Source organism: Ursus americanus, chromosome 22 (assembly GCF_024610735.1).
Source record: "Ursus americanus isolate L20-20 chromosome 22, mUrsAme1.1.p, whole genome shotgun sequence".
In the NCBI taxonomy this organism is placed as follows: Eukaryota; Metazoa; Chordata; class Mammalia; order Carnivora; family Ursidae; genus Ursus; species Ursus americanus.
In genome coordinates this window covers 16,249,801-16,274,165 of record NC_142148.1, presented here as the reverse complement: position 1 = coordinate 16,274,165, position 24,365 = coordinate 16,249,801, and the positions used below count along the sequence as shown (strand labels likewise).

At 43.1% G+C, this 24,365-nt stretch overlaps 1 protein-coding gene across 3 annotated transcripts in view; it reads left to right on the top strand.

Annotated features, from left to right (window-relative positions):
* IFT52 (intraflagellar transport 52) overlaps positions 1–23,579 on the top strand; it is a 35,279-nt gene extending 11,700 nt beyond the window's left edge. For 2 of the 3 annotated variants that reach the window (XM_045804652.2, XM_045804651.2), the window contains 8 exons: positions 3,076–3,202; positions 7,009–7,095; positions 8,436–8,504; positions 12,913–13,067; positions 17,838–17,925; positions 19,196–19,304; positions 21,253–21,398; positions 23,297–23,579. In XM_045804652.2, the coding sequence (XP_045660608.1) occupies positions 3,076–3,202; positions 7,009–7,095; positions 8,436–8,504; positions 12,913–13,067; positions 17,838–17,925; positions 19,196–19,304; positions 21,253–21,398; positions 23,297–23,344 (829 nt within the window). In that variant the 3' untranslated portion in view covers positions 23,345–23,579. The remainder of the gene's footprint in view (positions 1–3,075; positions 3,203–7,008; positions 7,096–8,435; positions 8,505–12,912; positions 13,068–17,837; positions 17,926–19,195; positions 19,305–21,252; positions 21,399–23,296) is intronic. The other variant, XM_087853572.1, reaches the window with a different exon arrangement.
* The last annotated feature ends 786 nt before the right edge of the window (positions 23,580–24,365 follow it).

Here is a 24,365-nt window from a genome sequence, read left to right as displayed (position 1 = left end):
GCATAGTACCTTACCTGTTGTTGTGTTATTAAGTCCTTGGTAATTGTGGTGAAGGGCAGATGGCTAGTTGACTGTTTCCTGGGTCATCCCGGAAGCATAAGTTTCTGGGCAGGCTCTGAGATGTGGAGATCTACTCCTGCTTTGTGTTTTGAAAAATCTTGACCTACTGAAGTCTGAGGTTCTCATTTTTCTATCATGTCCCTTTTCCCTTCTCTCACTCAGCTGTAGCCACATTGATTTTGTTTCAGTTCCTTAAATATGCTAAGTTCATTCCTATCTTAGGGGCCTGTACATATTTGCTCCCTGTCCCAGGAATACACTTTCCCAGCTATTTACCCAGCTAATTCTTATTCATTCATGTGTGGTTTGGAAAAATCCTGTTTTTGGTTTTTGGGTGGATGTATATATGCTTAAAGTCTTATAAAATGTCAGTCTGATTGATTTCTTACTAATAATAAAAGAAATAGAGGAGTATAAATACTAGCTTATAAAATGTCAGTCTGATTGGTTTCTTACTAATAATAAAAGAAATAGAGGAGTATAAATAATAGCTGACAGTTTTCATCGGATGACTCAAGTGTCCATTTTCCCTTCCTCCTTGAGAATCATCTCCTTGGAGTGTATTTGGTGGAAGTGTGGAGCAAGGATGTGCACTCACAACCATGTAACTGTTTCTCCCACATCCCTTTTCTTCCTCCATGGCAACTGCTCATTTCTTTCTGCTTCTGGCCTGGGACTCGTGGCCTACAGTCCCCTTTCCTGGGCTAGTGCTGGGGCAGGGCAGAAGGGGGAGAATAGAGAACGTGGGGCAGGTGCCACTTCTCACCCATGATATGACACAGAAGTCAGAGGGGTAGGTGAGACTTGACTGAAGTGAGGGGGAAACTAGCTCTGAAAGGAAATAATTTAAAACTTAAGCTAAAGAGAATTTTCTCATGGTCTAAGAGAAAGGAAAATTCACATTATCTTTATAGGGAGCTCTTCATGGGTGCTTCCCCTCCCCAATTTCTAACTTTATGCTTTGTTTAAAGATTCCTGTTTCGATTCTGAGAGCACTTCCTTCGAACAACTACCTTTTCAGAGCTCCATCTTGCTTTCTCAGTTAAACCTCAGCCCCTCCTGCAGGAGTTTGCCACACCCCAGGGTCTGCACTCCACCCTTACCCCTCCAATCCCACACTCGTTTTAGGAGTACATTGCCCCAGGTCAGACTGATTCACTCTAGATACTCTTAAGTGTTTGTTAGTACAGAATAGGGGAAGGGGAAGGAGGCCAAGACAGGTGTGTGTGAAGTGTCTGATGTCTGGTCTCTATTCACATAAGTACTTGACTGAGAACATGGCCTTCTAATGACAGCCGTTCATCCCTGGAGATTTTACCAGTCAGATCTGTAAGGAAGGGGGAAATATTTACCTGGAAGACATTGTCATACAGAGCATAGCTCCAGTTCAGCCCTGAGATGAGGGCCCCTCTTCTCCTCCTCCATAGGGCTTTCTCTAGTTCTTCCAGTTACAGTCATTTACACATATGATTTTAAGTTGTTAATTCGCTTTCAGATTTTTTAAATGCTTTATTAAACTGGTAGCTAGAGTTATACCAATTTTTGGGTTGACAAACCAAAGCTTAGAGAAAATTTTGTGGTTTTGGGTTTTTTTTGTGTGTGTTTTGTGTTTGCAATGAGATACTACCTCACACCTGTCAGAATGGCTAAAATTAACAACACAGGAAACGACAGATGTTGGTGAGGATGCAGGGAGTGGGTGACACTTTGACACTATTGGTGGGAATGCAAACCGGTGCAGCCACTCTGGAAAACAATATGGAGGTTCCTCAAAAAGTTAAAAATAGAACTACCCTATGACCCAGCAATTGCACTACTAGGTATTTACCCACAGGATACAAAAATGACTGACTCAAAGGGGCACATGCACCCCAATGTTTATCCAGCATTATCAACAATAGCCAAACCATGGAGAGAGCCCCAATGTCCATCAACTGATGAATGGATAAAGATGTAGTATATATGCATATGTATATATAATGAAATATTGCTCAGCCATCAAAAAAATGAAAGCTTGCCATTTGCAATCGATGTGGGTAGAGCTAGAGTGTATTATGCTAAGTGAAAGAATTCTGTCAGAATGCCAAATACTGTATGAATTCACTTCTATGTAGAATTTAGGAAACAAAACAGATGAACTTATGGGAAGGGGAAAAAAAGAGAGAGGGAAGCAAACCATAAGAGACTCTTAATGATAGAGAACAAACTGAGGGTTGATGGAGGGATATGGGTGGGGATGGGTATTAAGGAGAACACTTGTTATGGTGAGCACTGGATATTGTATGTAAGTGATGAGTCACTAAATTCTACTTCTGAAATCACTATTACAATGTATGTTAACTAACCAGAATTTAAAAAAAATATTTAAAGATTTTATTTGAGAGAGAGTGCTGGGGGGGTGGGGGAGAGAGTATGAGCAGGGGGGAGGGGCAGAGGGAGAGGGAGAAGCAGATTCCCTGCTAAGCAGGGAGCTCCACTTGGGACTAGTCCCAGATCATGACCTGAGCCAAAGGCGTAGACACTTAACTGACTGAGCCACCCAGGTGCCCCTTATCTAGCCAGAATTTAAATAAAAATTTGAAAAAGGAAAAAAAAAAGTAAAAGACATCTTTATCATCAGAGGTAGAGACCTTAGCGTTGAGAAAGCTACAGAAATACACCTTGCTACTTTTTTACTAATCTACTGCCTCAGCCCAGATTCCACTTAGAATTCCTTACTAAAGCCCTCAAATACCTGTTTTCTTTATCCTGTCAATTCCTCACCCATTTATTGTCTCTGTATAAAAGGTATAAAAAACTACCTGCCTTGGTCATTTCTTTGGGTCTCAATTTCATTATTGGGCCTCCGTGTGTATGTAATAAAACTTTGGTTTTTTTACTCCTGACCAAAACCACCCCCCCAAAACCAGAAAACTTTGTGTTTGATCTTGAATTGCTCAAGAAGCACTGAAATTATCTTCAAAACTTTTTATTTACTATTATTTTTAATTTGAATATTTCTTTAAAATCTTACAGGGCTCTTACCTTTGTTTATCCTTTTGGTGCCACGTTGAGTGTCATGAAACCAGCAGTGGCTGTTCTGTCCACAGGCTCTGTCTGCTTCCCGCTTAACAGACCCATTCTGGCTTTCTATCACTCGAAGGTACAGCCTTTCTTAGATGTGGGTGGATACATTATTTTTAATATTGAAATAATAAAAACTGTTTCCAGAGGGGTTTTATATGTTTTCTCCCTGGTCTTTACAACAGCCACCTGTGAGGTAGTATTTCAGTTAACTACACTTTATTTATGGGGAAATAGCAGATTGTCCAGTTATCGATGGAGTCAAGACCTATCTCTTACCATTCTAAGTCCAAAGCTATTCCACGGTAGCATGAGGCTACCTGTATTATAACCGTCTATGACTACAGGCTCTCACGCTCAGCGTAAGAGAATCCATCCAGGGAAGGGTGAGTTAACACACTATGCCAAAATGCACACAATTGCGCTATTATTTTAGATTGTCCCAGGGCAATATATCAGAAGACTAGTTGCTCAGTTCTTATCCTGGAGACCCCACAAAATGTGGGAGCACGTGGTCCCAGAGGACATAGCCCCTCTCATCATGACCCCACTTATCCACTGCCCAACTCAGGACTTGAGCTCATGACCCTGACATTCAGACCTAAGATCAAGAGTCGGACACTCAACCGAGTGAGCCACCCAGGTGCCCCACCCACTGCCTTTTAATTCGTGTTTTGCTGAATTCACCTTTATTTGTTTACCAAGACTTAGAATTCACCAGCTGACCTCCCAGTTTTTCTCTAGTTCCTCATATCCTATTTTTCTCTGTGGGATTTTTTTACTTTTCCCTCCCATATTTAAAAGGTCTGACTTCATTTTATTAGGAAGTAAATAAATGTTTTTGAATGTTTTGAATGCTGTTTTTTTTTTTTTAAGATTTTTTTTATTTTATTTATTTATTCGACAGAGAGAGAGACAGCCAGCGAGAGAGGGAACACAAGCAGGGGGAGTGGGAGAGGAAGAAGCAGGCTCATAGTGGAGGAGTCTGATGTGGGGCTCGATCCCGTAACGCCGGGATCACGCCCTGAGCCGAAGGCAGACGCTTAACCGCTGTGCCACCCAGGCACCCCTGAATGCTGTTTTTGAAAGATTTTATTTTTTTGAAAGAATTTTGGACAAAATAGTTATTATGGTAGGTAGTTTCTCCCAAACAATGGAAATAAGTGTTTTAAAATTAAAGTATTAAATGATTCAAGATGAGGAAATAATCAGTTTCCATAAATTGTCAGTTTATAGTCACAAAAGTAATGAAACAACTATGTTAAGGGGCCTCTGGTAATTAATATTTTGATTATTTATTTATTTATTTGTCTGTTTATTTATTTAGAGAGGGAGAGGAAGAATCTCAAGTGGGCTCCATGCCCGGCATGGAGCCTGATGTGGGCTGGGGCTTGATCTGACAATGCTGAGATCATGACCTGAGCTGAAATCAAGAATTGGAAAGTTAGCTGACTGAGCCACCCAGGCACCCCTATTATTTTTGATTTTTTAACCAAATTTTTAATCTCTACACAGAGATTTTACTTAGCTTCCTCAGTGGATTTTTATGAAACATCTATTAAGTACAGAGTTCTATGCTAACTGTGATGATTCTTCTAGAACTCATGAGATTATCATCTGCTCATTGCCTAGCTATTTAAAGCCTATTTTCTTTTCCTAAGAAGATTTTATCTCATTTGTTTAAAAAGATTTTATGTATTTATTTAGAGAGAGAGTAGTGCAAGCAGGAAGCGGGGGGGGGGGGGTGGGGGGGGGGCACAGGGAGAAGGAGAGAGAGACTCTCAAGGAGACTCCTTGTTGAGCATGGGAGCCTGACGTGGGCTGATGCCAGGACACTGGGATCATAACCTAAACTGAAATTGGGAGTCAGATGCTCGACCATTTAATGGACTGAGCCACCCAGGCGCCCCTCCTAACAAGCTTTTAGTCCTGCCTTATAAACACCATCTTTGAGAGGTTTTTACCTGTCACTTTTATGTTTGTGAGATAAACCAGTGATGCCTGAGGGGGCACTCCCATAGTCCCGGAAACCCCAAGCAGGGCGAAGCTAGCACGGGGTTGAGGGGTGTGTTCTGCCTCCTTGCCCAAGGCCATTGCCTTCTTGAGCTTGTCATGATCCTTTCTAGGTCTCTAGTTTACTAGCATAAACTCATTAATATCGAAGGAGCAAATCAGTCCTTAAGTAGATACACTCTAATTTAATTGGAACAAATTAGAGACAAAAGCTGGAAAAGGAAACTGAAGGCAATGGTAGAATCTCTGTCCAGAATAAAAGGATTAACTGTAGTCTATTTGAAATAAATGAGGTAGGGAAAAAAAAGAATATTAAAGAAAAAATATAGACCTAACTGGGTAGTAGTGAGAAGGAAAGTCCTTTCCTCTTCCTGTATTTACTTACATATGTGGGTTCAAATCGCAGCAGAGTTCATTCCGCACTCCCCATTCTTCCTGTGGAATTCCACCAAATTTACTTCCTGTTCTCAGTAACTGATGTGCTTTCAGTAGTTATGTTATAGTCAGTGTTATTTTTCCTATGAACCATTTGCTTTTAATGTGGTGCAGTCACAGTTTGTTTTGCAAATCTTGTTTTATTTACGGAATTTGTGTATTTGTATCTCTTCACATCTCTGGCTTGAGAGTAATTCTTTCCTAGTACCGTTACAACTGTGCCTATTTCCTGTATGTGATGTTGTTAGAAAAACCAAATTCATTTTGTAGTTTTAACATTGTACTATTTTTCTCTTTACCAAAGTAATTTATGCTCATTGTAGAAAAACTGAAAAATACAGAGATGAAAGGAAAAAAAAAAAAAGTCTCGCTACACAACTGACATTTTGGTCATTTTCTCCTTACTTTTTCTTGCAGCTCGTTTTTATTTATTTGCCTCACGGGCTTTAAGCGAGGGTGTGTGTACAATTTATGGCATCCTTTTTTTTTTTAACCTCATGTTAAAGCAAAAAAAAAAAAAAAAAAAATGCACCTCATGTTATGACAGAAGGCTTCTTCCAGGTTACTGAAAACCCTTTGTAACATACAACTTCACCGCTAGAGGAGGTTCCCTTATCCTTAGCCACTGTTTCTGTGGCTGAACATTTGGATTTATTTCTGACTTTCTGTGATTATGACTGTAAAATTGTCCATAGAGTCTTGTAGGCTTTGTTGCATATGTTGACAGTTTCAGCATAGTGCGAAAGAAGTTATTTCGTTGAAATCTGACACTGTAGTCATCTTTTTCATATTTATTAATCTGATAGGCAAAAATACTTTTATTTTTTAAATAACTAATTAAATTTTTTTCTTATTAGCCAATTATTTCTTTTGTGAATATTTTTTTCCTTTTTGAGAGAGAGAGAAGGGGGGAAGGAGCAGAGAGACAGGGAGAGAGGGAATCTTAAGCAGGCTCCGTGCCCAGCGTGGAGCCTGACACAGGACTTGATCTCACAACCCTGAGATCATGACCTGAGCCGGTATCAAGAGCTGGACACTTAACTGAGCCACCCAGGTGCCCTCTTCTGTGAATTTTTCATGCTCATGGATTAGTTTTCTGTTTGGATCTTAAACACTGTCTTTTGATAGTCATAAAATATCTTTAAATCTTTACAGATTGCCTTTGGGTTCTTTTTTTCCTTTAGAATTATAACCTTCATTTATAAGTTAACTGGGAAAATGCTGTAGAACCAATTCACATTGCTTTTTGTTAAAGTCAAATAGAAGGATATAGAAGTGTCTAAAATGAGAAGCAGGTGGGAATATAGTTGCTATCATGGTTAATATTTCTAGGTCATTAAAATCCTCTCATGATTCTGATGATAAGTTTTTGGGGACTAGGATGCACGTGGTGTGTTTTGGGATCTGAGTATCTAACACCACTTTTATCGTTGACAGAACCAAGGTGGGAAGCTGGCAGTGCTTGGCTCATGTCACATGTTCAGTGACCAGTATTTGGATAAAGAAGAAAACAGCAAAATCATGGTAGGTTCTTCTTTTTCATCACATTAATGTATAATGTGTATGATTTTCATGTCATTAAAAAAAAAATCCTGCTAAGGTCATCGATTCATTTAAAACCAGATCTTCAGGGACACCTGGCTGGTTCAGTCAGAAGAGCGTGCGACTCTTGATCTTGGGTCGTGAGTTCGAGCCCCACATTGGGTGTAGAGATTACTAAAAAAACAAACTTAAAAAAAATAAAAAAGTAAAAAATAAAACTAACTCTTCAGAACCCATTAAATGCCTGGCACTAAGAATACAAGGTTGAGTCAGGTACAGTCCCTGCTTTGAAGACATCTATAGTACATTGAGAGAGAGCGTGAGAGACAGACGTAAATTTAGAAGGATGTGGTGAATGTTTTTAAGCATGCCAGGTTGGGGTGGAAGCCAGGAGCAGGCTCAACCAGTGCCTCACGTGTAAAGCCCAGGAACTTGAACTTTCTGCAGGAAACTATGGAGAGCCCTTGTAGAGTGTGCAGCAGCCTTGGGCATAGTCAGATCTGTGTTTCAGAAAGACTCCGCTGTCAGGCACGTGGAAAGCGAGAGGTAGGAGGCAACCTGGAGCCAGTTGGGAGATTGGCAGAGTCAGCCAGCCGGGAGGGGATGATGACCTGAGTGAAGGTAGCGAAGGTGGGAATGAGGAGAGCGGCCAGCCAGCACGTGGTGTCGGGAGGGGTTATGACAGGACTGCCTGGGCACTGGTCGATGTGGGGAATGAGATGAAGGCACTGCAGTTGCTTGTCAGCGTAGTGGGGAGGAAACCTGTCTTGTGAAGGGTGACACATGGTGTGTGCCAGCTGGACATTGGTGTGATTCTGGTGACTCAGTTGCCAGAGGAAGAAGGTCCCACTGAACTTTTTCATTAATAAAACAATTCCTTCAGCCTTAGGACTGTCATTGTATTGAGAGACTGATTAAGATCTTGTTTCTGCAGAATCCACATGAAATTCTAGTGTCTCTAGACACATTCCAGGGGCATCTATCTATAAGTCTACTCTTTAAGTTCAGACCGTCATCAGCACATTTAAACGGGTTGTTTCGGGATCATGAGCAAGTTTTAATACATTTTGGCCTGTGGTTAAAAGTGAAAGTGCCCTAAGATAAATGCTCAATTTCCAATAGTAGAAGTGGCATTAGAGTTAGGAAAACTTTGACGTTTTCATATGATTTCACCAAGAGAAGGGTGGCTACTCTTTTTTGGAAAACTGCTATGTAGTCTCTTTCCCTTTATCATTTTTTCTTGATTGATTTAATTCTCTAGTCCTGCCTTGGGTTTTCTCAAATAACCAAGTGTCTAATTCTGTGTTTATTCTTAAATCCAGGATGTTGTTTTCCAGTGGCTCACAACGGGAGACATCCACCTAAACCAGATTGATGCCGAAGATCCAGAGGTAGGGCCTGTGAATCATTACAAAAGTTCAAGGTCGAAAAAAATGGGTCCAGCCTCTCAGCACCGCTTCCAACAGTATCAAAGGAATATGTATCTCTTACTTTATCTGTAAGAGAGGTAGAAAGAAGTGATGCTTTTAGGGGCGATGAAGGCCATGTTATAAAAAATAATAAATCAAGAAATTATAGAATGAATTGGGATGAGAACCTCTCTCTATGTTTATGCTCCCTCACCAAACTTTCAAAATTGTTATCTGTAGAGAAATACTTCTTTCAGAAATATGAAGGATACGGACGCCTGGGTGGCTCAGTGGGCTAAGCCTCTGATTTCAGCTCAGGTCATGATCCTAGAGTCCTGGGATCGAGCCCTGCATCGAGCTCCCTGCCTGCAGCTCCCCCTGCTTGTGCTCTCTCTCTCTCTCTTTGTCAAATAAATAAATAAAATCTCAAAAAAAAAAAGAAAAAAGAAATATGAAGGATATAAAAATAATTATTTGTGAATAAACAAAGATCATCAGAATTTAAGTTTTAAACTATAATTTTGGTGTCTTTAGGAACAACCGTCCTAAAGGCATTAGGATACTATTTATCAGACGATGGAGAGTGAGACCAGCGTGGGAATAGGGCCTGTAACCTGCCTTCCAGGTCCTGCTCCACTCTGGCCCTTGGACCTTAGGCAGCCTATTTCTGACCTTTTATCATCCTGGTTTTCTCATCTGTGGAGTGGGGATACCAGTACCTGTGCTCTCTGTCTCACAGGATGATTGTGAGGCCTCAATTAATAGATGTATACTTACTTATTAAATTAAAAGGTGTGGGAAGTGGTATAGCTATCAGACTTTTTAAAACTCTTGTATTTATTATATATAGGCACCATGTATCATATACCTTCACATAAATCATCTTATGTAATCTTTACAACAGCCTTTTTTTTAAAAATTTTTTTTATTTTAATGTTTTTTTATTATATTATGTTAGTTACCATACAGTACATCCCTGGTTTCTGATGTAAAGTTCGATGATTCATTAGTTGCGTATAACACATTCCCTGGTTTCTGATGTAAAGTTCGATGATTCATTAGTTGCGTATAACACATTCCCCCACCCCCCTCCTCTCTGAATACAACAGCCTTTTTGAAGGAGATGGTCTTATTCTCATTTTAGAGGTGAGGGAAGAGAAATTAAGATTGCAGTATGTCCAGGGGTGCCTGGGTGGCACAGCGGTTAAGCGTCTGCCTTCGGCTCAGGGCGTGATCCCGGCGTTCTGGGATCGAGCCCCACATCAGGCTCCTCCGCTATGAGCCTGCTTCTTCCTCTCCCACTCCCCCTGCTTGTGTTCCCTCGCTGGCTGTCTCTATCTCTGTCAAATAAATAAATAAAATCTTAAAAAAAAAAAAAAAAGATTGCAGTATGTCCAAATAGCAAGCGACTGCAGAGTTGGGACCCAAACCCAGCTCTCCTGATTCAGTCTGCTTGTTCTATAATTGCTTCTCTTTTCTTTCTTTAAAAGATTTATTCATTCGTTTTAGAGAGAGAGAGCATGCGCACAGGTGGGAGGGGCAGAGGGAGAGAGAGAGTCCCAGGCAGATTCCCACTGAGTGCAAAGCCCCACACGAGTCTCGAGACCACAACCCGAGCTGAAATCAAGAGTCAGATGCTCAACTGATTGAGTCACCCAGCCACCCCGCTTCTCTGTTGCTTGAACTCCGAAGTGTCAGGAAAATGATTTCCTGGCTGTAGGTAGGTAGCAGGGAGTGGGCGAGAAGATGGTCAGAAATGGTGGCCTACTGCCTGCTTCCTCCCTCAGCTGAGGGTGTGGCCTCCCAAAGACCGACTTAGGTTAGGAAACAGAAGAGCCCTGTGTCTAAAATCTTCCCTCATATGGAAACATGAAATGGATAGATATTTTGCTTTAATTCCTCCCAAAAAGTGATATAAGCCCCCCAAATAAAAGAATTGGAGGACAGTCAGGAATTCACTTTTCAGACCTCACAAGACCCAACTCTTGGGTGGATTGTGACTTGGTCAGCTGCCAGTCCTAGTTAGAGTGTGGGGGCCCGGGAAGCAGCACTGAGATGGCACATCTGCTCCTGGTCTGTGCGGTCGACTTGCTCTCACTCAGTTTCTGTCATTCCTGTTTTCTAGCCGAGGAAATGGAAGTAAGTGCGTTCTTCAAGGTCCCTGCCGAGATTGATACCTGGCTAGCCATTCCTAGTGTCCATCTCAGGCTGATTCTAGAGCCTGTGCCTTTTCTGCTGCTGTCTTGTTCACTGTGCATTCCCAGACTGATTCGGAAGGGAAGTGTCTGTCAATAGGGCACCAGAGGAAGATGGTGTTGCCACGGCCTTTCTCTAAAATCACGTGGTTTCATGTATCTTCTGCACGGGAGACCTGGTGCAAGTGTCCTTTGTGTTGTAGGGGTTTGGAAAGTAAAATTCTGGACCCAGTAACACTGTAGTGTAAGAAATTCTGAAAATCCAAACTTCCTATGATTTCGGATCAAATCTTATGTTGGAATGGGTTTCAAGCCCAAACAGCAGTTTGGTTTCAAAGATACTTAATAAAATGGTAGCTCAGTAAAAAGCTGAGAGGATTTCCATGACAAGTTTTAACCTCCATATCTGCCAGGAAGTTATAAAACCAGTGATCTTGGGAGTCCTTTTATATTTCTGTCTGGACATTGAAGGGCTTGATGGGTTCCTGAACTAGGCCTGTGTAGCAGGGCTCTGTGCAGAGATGCGAACCAGCCTTACCCATCTTCCTGCTGCATCTGGGTGCGTGTCCTGACACGGTCGGCACCTCCAGTACCCTTCAATCCCCATCCTGTTAGCGGGGTGAAGCCTCTGACACGGACAAATATTTCAGGGAAAAGCAGTTATTTATTTATGTTCCTTTCCTGTTTCTTATCTAAAAAAAAAGTTTGAAGATTAGGGGAGTTTTTTGACTCTTGGAATATAGAAAAAAGTGAGCCTGTTTGGGCTTATTTCTGTAATGCTCAGGCGTGTCTCCTCCTAACTGGCCCTGGAGAATGTAGAACACATTGTTGCAGGGGACCTCAGAGGGCAATTAGGAATAAACTTCTTGTTGCCAGCATGTATTTATTTAAAGTTAAATGTACTTTTTGAGTAGGTAATAGATTCACAGTTTGGAATTTAAAAGCATGCACAATGAACAGTTTCCCTCCTGCCTTTGTCCAGCTGCTTTGTTCCCCTCCCCAGTGACAACAGTCTTAGCTGTTTCTTGTATGTTCTTCCAGAGATATTTTATACATATATAAGTAAATAAGTGTGTGAGTGTATCTTCTTCCCCCTTGTTTTACATAAATGGTACTATACACTGTATTCACCACCACCTAGTTTTTAAAATTAGCAGTATATCTTAAGAGATGTTTCCTTATTTATACATAAAGAGCTTTCTTTTGATTTTTGTTTGTTTTGTTTTGTTTTGTTTTAAAACTGTATTTTCCATTGTACTATAGTATATTAACCGGTGTCCTGTTGGTGGACATTTAGGTTTTCCTGGTCTTATACTGTTATCAGCACACAGCATGTGTCATCATTAAGGGCTCTCAGCAGTGCTGGAAGCATGTCCTTGGCTAGGTGAGAAGGGCTGGGATCTAGTGTCTGAGTGCAAGGTTCATCTGTGCCAGGGTCATAGGCGGTTCACACGTGTAACAGCAGAGGAAGCCGAGTGTGTGGCCTAGATGCTGGTGGGTGGACAGCAGCTGTAGTGGGAGCTTGTGGACCGTCTTTTACGATTGATTCTGTTTTCTCACTGAAACAGAAAATAAGGTCAGCAGCAAAAATAAAGAAAGGGAAAATTGGGGCCGCCTGGGTGGCACAGCGGTAAAGCGTCTGCCTTCGGCTCAGGGCGTGATCCCGGCGTTATGGGATCGAGCCCCACGTCAGGCTCCTCCGCTATGAGCCTGCTTCTTCCTCTCCCACTCCCCCTGCTTGTGTTCCCTCTCTCGCTGGCTGTCTCTATCTCTGTCAAATAAATAAAATCTTAAAAAAAAAAAAAAAAAAGAAAGGGAAAAGTGTTTTAGATGGCTGAAGTGACAAAAGGAAGGTATTGCTTAGGACAAAAGGAAGTGAATGAACTAAAGAAATACAGTTGATTGCTGACCACTCAGTATCAGTGATCACGAAATTAAAAGGAGGCCAGTCAGCGTGCTAGTTTCTCCAGCTGTGTTCAGTACCATATGAGGAATTACAGAATTGGATTTAGCCAGCATTGCGGTTTAGCCAAGTGACTTTTGTTCCTCTTGCCACATGAAGTGGCTTGTTTAAGGTTTAGCTGTCAGTGACCAGGACCAGTGAAATCTCTTGATAAGAGAGTAGAAATATTGCAGGTTTAGACAGATGAAATTCTTACCCCGCTGTGCTGTGTGAACCCTCTTGTGGCTTTCAGATTTCCGACTACATGATGCTGCCCGACACAGCCACCCTGTCAGAGCGGCTTCGAGTGTGTCTCCAGGAGGGCGACGAGAACCCAAGAGACTTTACCACCCTCTTCGACCTGTCCATTTACCAGCTGGATACCACCTCCCTCCCCAAGGTCATCAAGTCAGTACCTGTAGCTCTCGGAGCTGCCCTGCACTCCATTCTGAGTGTTTGGTTTGAAAACATGAGCCTGGGGACAGGAGTTAGGGTCATGGCCTGTGTGGTATGTAAAAACATGTTCTCAGGTCTGTGATGAGGCCGACAGAGACAGCCGGGAAAATTGCAGTGGGGGTCGAGGGAGAGAAAACTGCCAGCAGTTGTTAGTCGCCTGTTGTGTTCTAGGCTCCATATCATGCATTTAGGGTGACCAACGTGTTCTGGGTTTGCCTGGGACTTCCCTGGTTTCAGCACAGAGGGTCCAATGCCCCAGGAACCCCCAGTCAACTGAGTTGGGTAGGCAAGGCGCCCTGCAGGCACCCCACATTGTTACTTCACGTCTTACTTCATTTGTCCTCTGAATCACGTGCCAGGTTTCCAGCGGAGGAAACCAGTTTAGAGAGTTTCAGGTATTCTCCCAAGGTGGGAGCCTGAATGCCTTTCAGACCAGGGCTTTCCTCTGTTTGATTGCCTGCTCTGTTGCCGGCTCGTCATTGTCGTCCATTCCTAATGACAGGGACAGGGACTGAGGCCAACATTCTTCAGTGTCTTTTTTTGTTTGTTTGTTTGTTTTTTAAACTTTTTATTATGTTAGTCACCATACAGTACATCATTAGTTTTTGATGTCATGTTCCATGATTCATTGTTTGCGTATAATACCCAGTGCTCCATGCAATACACGTGCCCTCCTTAGTACCCGTCACCGGCCTAGCCCATCCCCCCACCGCCCTCCCCTCTGAAGCCCTCAGTCTGTTTCCCAGAGTCCATAGTCTCTCGTGGTTCATCCCCCCTTCTGTTTACCCCCCTTCATTCTTCCCTTCTTTCTCCTACTGATCTCCCTGCTATTTCTTATGTTCCATAAATGAGCAAAACCATATGTTCTTCTGCATCTTTGGCCTGACATGGGGTCTACATCTGAATAAACCAAAGTCTGAGTGTCTAACTTCCTACTGCTGTATTTATGTTCAAGTTCCCCAAATACTAACTGAGCTCCCCCTGTACTGTGTCCAAAGTTAATGGTTTTATGGAGGAGACGGACACAGGTTGTGAGGCAAGGTGATTGTATTAATGCCAAATGTGAAATATAAACCTGGAGACCATGGGCATATAATGAAGAGAGAGAATTTGACTCTGACTGGGGTGAGCAGGGAAGGCTTTATGAAAGAGGGGCCCTTTTAGCTAGGCATTGATTATTTCAGCAAACATTTTTGGGGGGCCTTGTGTCTGCTTGGCACGATGCTGGCTGCTCCACCGTCAGGGGTGAAGAGGCTTCGGGGGCTGGCGGGGATGTTCAGAGAGAGTTGGGCAATGAGGTAGCTTCTGTGGGCAAAGCCTGCATGTTCACACATGGACGTGTGTCCAGGTAAGGAAGTTTATTCCTAATTGCCCTTTGAACTGCATGTAGCCTTGACTTCGAACAAGGCCAACTTAGTAATAGTTGAAAATTTGGTCTCTGAAGTGCAACAGTCTGTTCTGTGTTCCCCAGCCGGCACTTGAGGAGACAGGCTTGAGCATTACCGAAATCAGAAGCCAAGGCAGACAGCCTGAGGCTCGGGGCAAAGGCCGGATTTGTGTATGGGATGCTAGTAAAGACTTCCGGAAGAAGGACTTGATTGAATCTCTGTTTTCTGAAACCAGACAAAATGATGCCTTGCAGCGGTTTGTATAATTAAATGGGAAACAGAAAAAGTAGAAGTGAAGAAACCGGCTAGGAGACTGTTAACAGCAGATTGGAGGGTTGAGAGGCAGGACTAGTGGGAGCAGTCGCTGTGGTTTTAAGAGATGTTTGGTAAGAAAGAGTCAGGAGCCACGGGCCATGCATGGAAAGCTATGATGGCGAGATCAGAGACAGGGGTTTCTCCCTGGGGGATCCGGGTGCCTGGCGGTGCTGCTGACTGGTGCTCAGGATGTGAGGAGAGGAGAGAGAAATGAGTTCTGCTCTGCCTCCATCTGATGTGGCTGAGAGGTTGTCCTGGGAAGAGTGCAGGCGGAACCACCAGTGTAGATGATGAAGAGGCCTAGATAAGGTGATTAGAGAGGTGGGGGGAGGGGCTGGAGACCCTCCGGGACAGCACCAGAGTGGGGATTGGGCTAGAGACAGGGCTTCACAGCTGCCCTGGCTTTTGAGGCTGGAGAGGAGGCAGGCCTGTGACAAGCTGGGGAAAAGCAGCGAGAGGGCTAGGGAAGTGGAACGGCAGCAGTGTCCCCGGAAGCCAAGGGAGGCAAAAGGACAGGGAAGCAGGGTGGTCTGGAGATGGGCCGGGCTCCTCCTCCTCCGCTGTCTGCGCTTTTCTCAGAAAAGTCCCCTCAGCTGCTCCGCTAGCCAGGTATAGTCTTCCCAGCTTCTGCCTCTAGTTTCGGCCTGCTTCTCTCCTGATGTGGTTTCGATCAGGCTGTTGTGACTGAGCCTCAGCGCTGAATGCAGGGTTGAATGGGATCATGTGTTATTTCAGTGCCGGCAGAGTCAAGTGTAGTAGATATTTGGGGGCTTGGATGGCTCCTTTCATTGTATTTGTCGTTCATACCATAGCAAAGGACGTAGTTATGGGCCATTCTATATGGTGGTCCTAGCTATTTGTATTTGCTAGTAACATCTTTTGAATGCAGTGTCTTTTTTTCTGAGTAAAAATTCGATTAGTCTTTAAATATTTATGTTGTCTGTAGAATGTTCTCTGAAGTAACTTCATTTGTCCATCTGGTATTTATCGATCCCTGTGGGAGTGAGGTGTAGAGACAGAGAGCGTGGAGTCCCTGCTTTCTGAGATCATGGGCTGATGGGTTGGGGGCTGAGATAGGGAGTGATAAAAACGCAGTGCCGGAGGTCATGGCAGAGTGTCCTGGAAATAGCTTTCTGAATTAGGTTTTCTTGGTTTTAAGATTAGTTTCTCCACCCATCCCCCACCCCCATCAAGTATGAGCTCACTGTTGGCTAATAGGAGGAGGAAGATTTGGGTAGGTGATGAACTGAGCAAGAAGGGGTTGAGGCAGTGGGATTTGTTTTATTATTCACACAGGGATCCATCTGGAGACAGAAAGCAGAAAATCATGGCTGGGATGGCAGAGGCCAGGGCTTGGCAGCAGGATTCTTCGTGTGCCCGTGGTGGGACCTTTAGCTTAGATACTGCCCCTAATGACATTCTGCCTTCAGTATAGACTGAGTCCTGGGGCCTTTGGTTGGCAGGGATTAGCCAGCTGAGAGTTCTAATCGTGCCTTTGTCCTTTCTTAACCATGTGTCCTTGGAAAGCTATTTCATCTCTATACATCTGCTTCCTTTTCTGTAAAAGATTATACCCACTGTCCAGGGTTGTTTTGAGCATTAAGTGAACTAAGTTTTAGGTGCCTAGCACAGGGTCAGGCACAATATGTGGCATGCAACAGGTACTCTGTTCTCTCCATAGGGATCTTCTGCATTGCCAGGAACGCTTCTCTCCAGACACCTGGGAATAGTGGAGGAGGTGATGGCAATAAGCTCAGCTGAGTGCCTTTCTGCAGTCACAGACCTCTTTCCTTTCTAAAATCACCCACCCATAGAAGCAGGCATGAACTTTGTCGACACCCTTTGGCATTTGCTTGTTCAGCTTCATTTTAAAAGGTCACAAATGTGTATATAGTTTAAATTAGGTGAGTGTATTTTAATTTGCCTCATTCCTGGAGGAGTTCAGCCAGCTTACAACATTAGGTACAGTACAAAAAGATAAGAGGAACGTTTGAGAGAATGGAGGCAGAGAGGAAGCCACAACCAAAAGAAACACAGGGGTAGGGTCACACTTGACTCTGAACTCCTCACTAGCACTCTCCCTCTGCTGTAGCCACTCTGGCCGCCCCAAGGTCCTGTGAAAACCTCTTGTACCCTTATTCCTGCTCTCCTTGCTCTTGCCTCTGCCTGGGATACTTGTGAAAGGAAGTGCATGACTTCCTCCCTTCACTCAAGTCTTCTCTGAGAGGCTTCTCTACCCCATGCCTCCTCCCTGTCTCTACCCTCTCTCCTGGTTTTTCTTCTCAATACATATTGATACCTGGCATCTGGGGTTTTGTTTATTGTGTGTCTCTCCTCACAATAAAGGGCTGCCTTGGTCTCTTGTTTTCACAGTTGCTGCTCTCCTGGTGCATAAAACTGCCTGGTACAGGTACATATTCAGTAAATACTTGCTGAGGGAATGAGCACACAGGAGTGTATATTATAGGGACGCCCGGCTGGCTCAGTTGGAAGAGCATGCGACTCTTGATCTCGGGGTCATGAGCTTCAGCCCCATGTTCAGTGTCGAGATGACTAAAAATAAATAAATTAATTAATTAAAAAGAAAGAAAGAAAGAAAGAAAGAAAGAAAGAAAGAAAGAAAGAAAGAAGTATATACTGTACAGATCTGTACAGTTGCCAGAAGCAGACTTTAGATTTGACTCCTATCTCTTGGTTATAAAAATAAGGAAACAAAGTGGGTTATAAGATTCACACTGTCCATTGGGTAAAAATAAAAAGCCTGTTTAGGAGAAGCCTGATATGAAACGTGAAAAGAACTTTCCCTTTCAGCTCTTGATACAGTCAATACCATACGATACAGTAGAGAAGATTCATGAAAGGATCATTACATTACCTATAACAGTGCATTTTGTGTGTTTTTCTACTAAAGTGTCAAACCGCCTGATTTGATGGAGTAGAGCGCAGTGTGGTCAGTTAGATGCGCTTTGCCACAATGTCTCACGTTGATCTCTGCTTTTTGGTCTTCTTCTTAACACAGGGCCCATGAACAGCTAAACGTGAAACATGAACCTCTCCAGCTCATCCAGCCTCAGTTTGAGACACCACTGCCTGCCCTTCAGCCAGCGGTGAGTAGGTGTGGTTGGGGATCCTGCTACAGAACCCTACTCTTTATCTTTACTTTGCCAACTGGGCCATCACATGGGTCCTTCCCCCAGGCATGTGTATATATATATATACACCCTATGTGTATGGTAGTTCTCACGAAGTCACATTTCTCTGGCTCTGAACATGCAGAGACCAAACCATTAGTACTCCGTAAGGCCTTCCATTGGCTGTAGCTCCCAGCTGAGAAGTCAAGGGTGTGGACATTTGTGGGTGTTAAGCATTTCCCATCTTGTGTAGTTGGAGGGCATATATGATAGGAGAAATCCTGGGTGAAAAGGAGGAAATGCTTTGTGCTGCAGCTTTCCAGGCAACAGGTGGCTCATAGCACGGATTCATAGAGCCCTGGGGAGGTGGGGGTGGGGTATGGGTGCATAGGTTACTTTCAACATTCCAGTCTGGCAGGAACTCACCTTACCTTCAAAACTGTCCTATCCCACCACACTCTGGAATGTTATGAGCCACTTGGTTTCATTTTAGTAGCTTGAAATTGGCTGTGGTGAGATATTTACATTGCAGAAAATGACACAGGCTACAGAGCAGGCCTATGTTCTGTTGTCTTAAAAGCTGATAGTGAAACATTTCTCAGCACACCACTGGCTCATACCTGCAAATTCTGGCTCCAGGTTTAGCACTTTCTACCTGAATCTACATCTGCTTCCCCAATTTCTTTTTTTTTTTTTTTAAAGATTCCATTTATTTATTTGACAGAGACAGAGACAGAGACAGCCAGCGAGAGAGGGAACACAAGCAGGTGGAGTGGGAGAGGAAGAAGCAGGCTCATAGCGGAGGAGCCTGATGTGGGGCTCGATCCCATAACGCCGGGATCACGCCCTGAGCCGAAGGCAGACGCTTAACCGCTGTGCCACCCAATTTCTGTCCCTAATGAACTCATGGTTAAATGAGAAACACATTGTGCAGTCAAATGTTCAACACAAATAAGCCTCATCAGCCCCAAGCTTTCATGCTTGCACAAGTTCATGGGCACTAGTATGTCAGTTTGATCGGTTTAGCGGTGTTCTAGTTCAGTGCCGGCTCTGCTTGGTTGTTTACCTTGGGCTAGTCGTCTCCCTTGACACGGTCTGACGGGTTAGGGTGGGGGGAGGTGATGAGCATTTGCGTGGTTCATCCCAGGGAAGAGCTGGGAGTTGGCCTCTCCTTTCCCTTCCATCTTAGCACTGCCAGTTGTGGCTTTGTGTATGTTCTTTCTTGAAAGACCTTATTTCCTTTTAGGTTTTCCCTCCCAGTTTCAGGGAGTTACCACCTCCTCCACTGGAGCTGTTCGACTTAGATGAGACGTTCTCTTCTGAGAAGGCCCGCCTTGCTCAGATTACCAACAAGTGTAAGTTTGGCAAATTTTTGTTTGTTTTCTTTTATCAGTTTTACTTAATTGTGAACTTCTGAGATTTGCCGTGAGAGAGAGCTAGAGTTTGTTCAGGGAGAAAAAAATATGAACGGCAGAGTAAAATGACAGTTTCCATTTGTTTCATAGAAGTGATGTCGATCGTTTCTCTTGGGCCAGTTAGTTCAATGAGTTAGAACATGGTGCAAAGCAGAAGCCAAGGTCTCAGCTTTAATCCCTGTAGGTCCTTAGTTCTGACCTACTGAGTAACCAGAGGATGGATTCTGACCCTGGCTGCCTCTTAGCAAATCTAGGTCATTGGTTAGAGGAGCAGTTAAATAAGAAACCTTAGTCAGGGCCAAAAGAGTTATACAGACTTCAAACTGGAAGGGATCCTGGAGGATCCCTTGTGTTATGTGTGCCCGCCTTGACATGTGGATGAGGAGGTGAGGCCCCAGGCCACACAATTGCATGGTGAGTGGTTCTCCTGACTCTGACGACATGCCCTGCCTCCAGAGCAAACGGGCCTGCACACATGTGCTCAGAGGCATAAAATTAACCATCCATTTTGAGGCAGTGACCCCACTCCTGGGAATCTAATCAAGGAGATAAGGAAGGTACACAGATGACTTCGATTCATCTGATGAGAAAACATGTCATTATAAAAAAGGTTTCCCAAAGTCCAGGGAGTGGGGGTGACACTGATAGAACTTAAGTGAGAATCCTAAGTGAAGAAAGGCAAGATAGAAAATTGCATGGTCAGGAGGATCCTAACTATATGAGCAACATCTGTATGTGCCCAAAGACCAGGAAGGAGTGTGCAAAAATGAACAGTTCAATGTAAAGCACCTTCACTGCATCTCTCTTCTGTGTCCTGCATTGTGGTAGGTGCCGAGCAATCACAAATTAGCAAGACATAGTGATTGGTCCAGTAGGAATAACAGACCTGTGAAGGGTCAGATGCTTTGATTCAGCATTTCTGTTTCTAGCAATTTATCCTGTAGAAATCCTTATAGAAATGTGAAACAAAGAAAATATAGCTATAGAGATAGTAATTGTAGTATTCAAAAAATTGGCAGTAGTCTAACGGCCCATCAGGAGAGGAATTGGTTAATGAAATATAGTGGAATATTATACATACATCTGTTAAAAAAATGATATAGAGCATAAGCTTTGATGTGAGATATCCATGATACCTTGTTAGATGATGAAAGCAACTTATAGAACTATTTTGGTTTGATCCCGATTGTTTATACATATGTAAATATGTAGGCGTACATGGCAGTAATTACCTTAGGTGGTATTGGTGGGGACAGAGTTAGAGCAAGAGAATTTCGCATCTGTATGGTTTGAATATTTTAATAAAAACTTACGTTTCTATCATAACTTTAAAAAATGCACATGAGAAGGGGAAACAAAAAAGGAATTATAGACTAGTGTAAGAAGGGCTGTAATAGCTCTCCATCCTTGATATCGGGCTGCTGGGGATGGCTGCACAGTGATACATTGTGGGTGGAATTATGAGTGATTTTTTCTTCTTTAATTTTCTTTTCTGTAATATTGCTATAATAAATGCTACTTAATATACCCATATGCCCTTCTCGTAATGGTCCTTGCTGCATTCAGAGAATGGTAATTTGATTTCCTACTAGTTCTTCCTGTTCTTTGTAATGTAGGAATGCTGGCTCTGGGAGTAGGAGAGCCAGAACCAGTCCAGCTTTATTCTAATTAGAAGTGTCACACTTTTGTCCTAATTCATAAAAGCAGCACATCAGAGATCTCTTTAGTTTGTTATTGTTTAAGTCCTGCGGTCACATTACCCTGGGAAAAGGTGAGTGATCCTGAGAGGTATAGGAACCTGACAAGGGGATAGGTAAACCACAGTTAAGTCTGTTCTTGGGGAAGGACAGGACATAAGGGTTCATCTGACTGCCCTGACTGTGCCTAGGTACTGAAGAAGACCTGGAATTCTATGTCAGAAAGTGTGGTGACATTCTTGGAGTAACCAATAAACTACCAAAGGACCAACAAGATGCCAAACATATCCTTGAGCACATCTTCTTCCAAGTGGTGGAGTTCAAGAAATTGAACCAGGTAGAGCCTAGAAAGCCCATTAAAGTGGGAACCCTTCTGAGTGCTGGTATATTTCCTAAACTGGACTTCTCGTGTTTTATGCCATTCATTCATTCTGCAAGGATTTATTAAGTATCTACTAGGTGAAAAAACAGACAAGGATCCCTGCACTTATGGAACTTCGGTTCTAGCTGGAGGAGCTAGATAGTAGACTAAACATGGAAGTAAATGACATAGTATTGCTACAGGCTAGTGGTATAAAAAAGGTAGAGCAGGGATCAAGTGTGCTGAATGTGGCAGTATTAAATAGGCAGGGTGGTTAGGATAGGTCTCACTACAAAGTTGACATTGGAGCAAAGACCTGAAGGTGTTGAGGGATTTTGCCATGCAGGTACCTGGGAGACAAGTGTCCCAGACAGAGGGAAGACCTGTGCAAAGTCCCTGAGGCTGGGCTTTGCCTGGCATGTTTGAGGCATAGCAGTGATGCCAGTGTGGTTAGAGAGACCTGAGCAAAGATGGAGAAGCCAGCCACAAGGTCAGCACCTTATGTCAGAAATCATCTTTCTCTGGACTGAGGACCAAGGACTTTAAAATTATGTCTCGTCTTCATTTTGTCTATCCCTTGCTGAGATTTCTTTTTTTTTTTTTTTAAAGATTTTTTATTTTTATTTATTCTACAGAGATAGACAGCCAGCGAGAGAGGGAACACAAGCAGGGGGAGTGGGAGAGGAAGAAGCAGGCTCATAGCAGAGGAGCCTGATGTGGGGCTCGATCCCATAACGCCGGGATCACGCCCTGAGCCGAAGGCAGAGGCTTAACCGCTGTGCCACCCAGGCGCCCCCCTTGCTGAGATTTCTTAAATTAAATGTGCAACCACTGTTGGTAAATGGGCATTTATGTACTACTGATGGGAGAATAAATTTGTCCCAGTTTTCTGTAGATCTGTTTTATAATATTATTCAAAAGCTCCCAAAATGTATATACCTTTGACACAGTAATTCTACTCCTGAATTTGTCTTAGTAATATAATCCTGAATGTGTATAGATTTACCAACCAGGATGCACAGTGTAGCATTGTTTTAATAGAAGAAGAATCTTCATCAGTAGGGAACTGGTTAAGTACCTACGGTATATCCATAAGATCAAAAATGTTTAGAGGAAAAAAAAAATGTTTAGAAGAATGTTTAAGGACTTGGAAGACGTTCAGGATATAGTAAATGGGGTTGTGGGGGGTAAGGGCTATTAAACAGTGTAGACAGTCCATTTTTCATATATGTGTGTGTGTGTGTGTGTGTGTATGCCATTCATTCATTCTACATACATACATACATATGTACATGCTTAGGATTTTAGATGCTGAGTGGAAAGGTTAGATCCTCTACTGGCAGGGGCTGGCTCTGCTGATACTCATGGTGCTAGATGTTGGGGCTGTTGTAGTGAACAAGATGAATGCGCCCTTTGTTGTCTCTTTCTGAGCCATGTGCTGTGGGGGAGATAGGAATACTGTATGGGCAAATGACAGTGCTCTGAGATAAATGCCATGAAGGGAACCCAGAAGGGAGTTGATATAACTGCTGGAGCACTGAAATGTGGGATGGGCCTCAGGTAGGTTCTCAACAGTACTCACATTGCTGGCGGGGCAGAGACAGGCCCCCAAGGCCAAGGTAAGAAGTCTGGTGTGGTCTTTGCATTAGTGACTTCAACTGTATTTGCTCCCCACTCCTTGTGGGTGGTGGGGAGTAGTCAGAAGCCTTGTCCTGATAGTGAAAACTTGATCCTTCAGCTGGATTTAGCCTTCAAGCCAGAGATTACCTGTGTCCCAATTGATGATTCAGAATCTTAAAGTGCAAAACACCAGAGTTCACATTTCACATTTCATACTGAAATACTAAAATTCTGTGTCTTATTCCCTCATCTAGGAACATGACATTGATACAAGTGAACCAGCATTCCAGAACAATTTCTGAGGACCGTGCCTCTTGAAGCATCTTTGCCTCCTGATTCTCTTTGTAAACTATTTTTGAATTCTTCTGCAACTCCTTATCAAAATTGCCTATACATTCTTTACCCCATGAGTTGTAGGTCCGTACATCTCCTGTAGTGCCCAGATAGGTGTAACATTTCTAACAAGATCCTTATGTAAGATACGTTCCATTTTTGAAATTAAATCTGACCGAATCTGTACTTTTATAATTTATGAAACAGACTTTCATTGAGGTCTTTTCTTTGGACTGTAGTTCTGAATTTGAGTCTCCTTTATCAAAGGCATAAATAATTTTCGCTTATGAATACTGTTCAGCTTTTGGACTAGCTCAGAAGGATATAAAACAAACTTAACCTACAAGGGTCTGTTTGCCCCAGGTGCCTAATGAAAAAGATAAAATAGTAGATCAATAACTTCCTTACATGGATCACTCACCCCTTCATCTCCCAGCCATCCACAGGACACAACCATTTGGAGGCTGTCGTCTCTACCCACACTCTGTCACCCTCCTCTGAGCTCCTGAAGCATTGAATTCCATCATCATTTGGGTTATAATATGATCATCTGTCCCAAGGACAATGGGAGACTGTACCTGCTTGAATGGGGCAGCTGATGTGGAAATGCACAGCAGTGTACTGGACATACTGGGAACCAGCTTTGGGGAACCCTGAAAGACAGAAGATTGCAGAACTACTGCCAGTGCGTAAGGGATGCGATGCAATGGGAACAGCTTAGCTAGTGGGTTCTATAAAGATGGGAACTATGGAAGGAAGGCCATTTACAGAGAGTGCGATGTAACCCCAAGAGGAAGTAATGGGGATATGAACTAAGGTGCTGTTGAAAGAAAGGCGCCATTAAAGGAAAAAAAATTATTAGGTGTCCCACATTGTGGATTTTTCTGATGGTTTCCTCTTGGTGTCTATTAACCCATTATCTCCTTTCCTGCAAATTGGAGGTTAGGCTTAAAGGCTTGACTAGCTTTTAATTAAACATTTTTGGCAAGA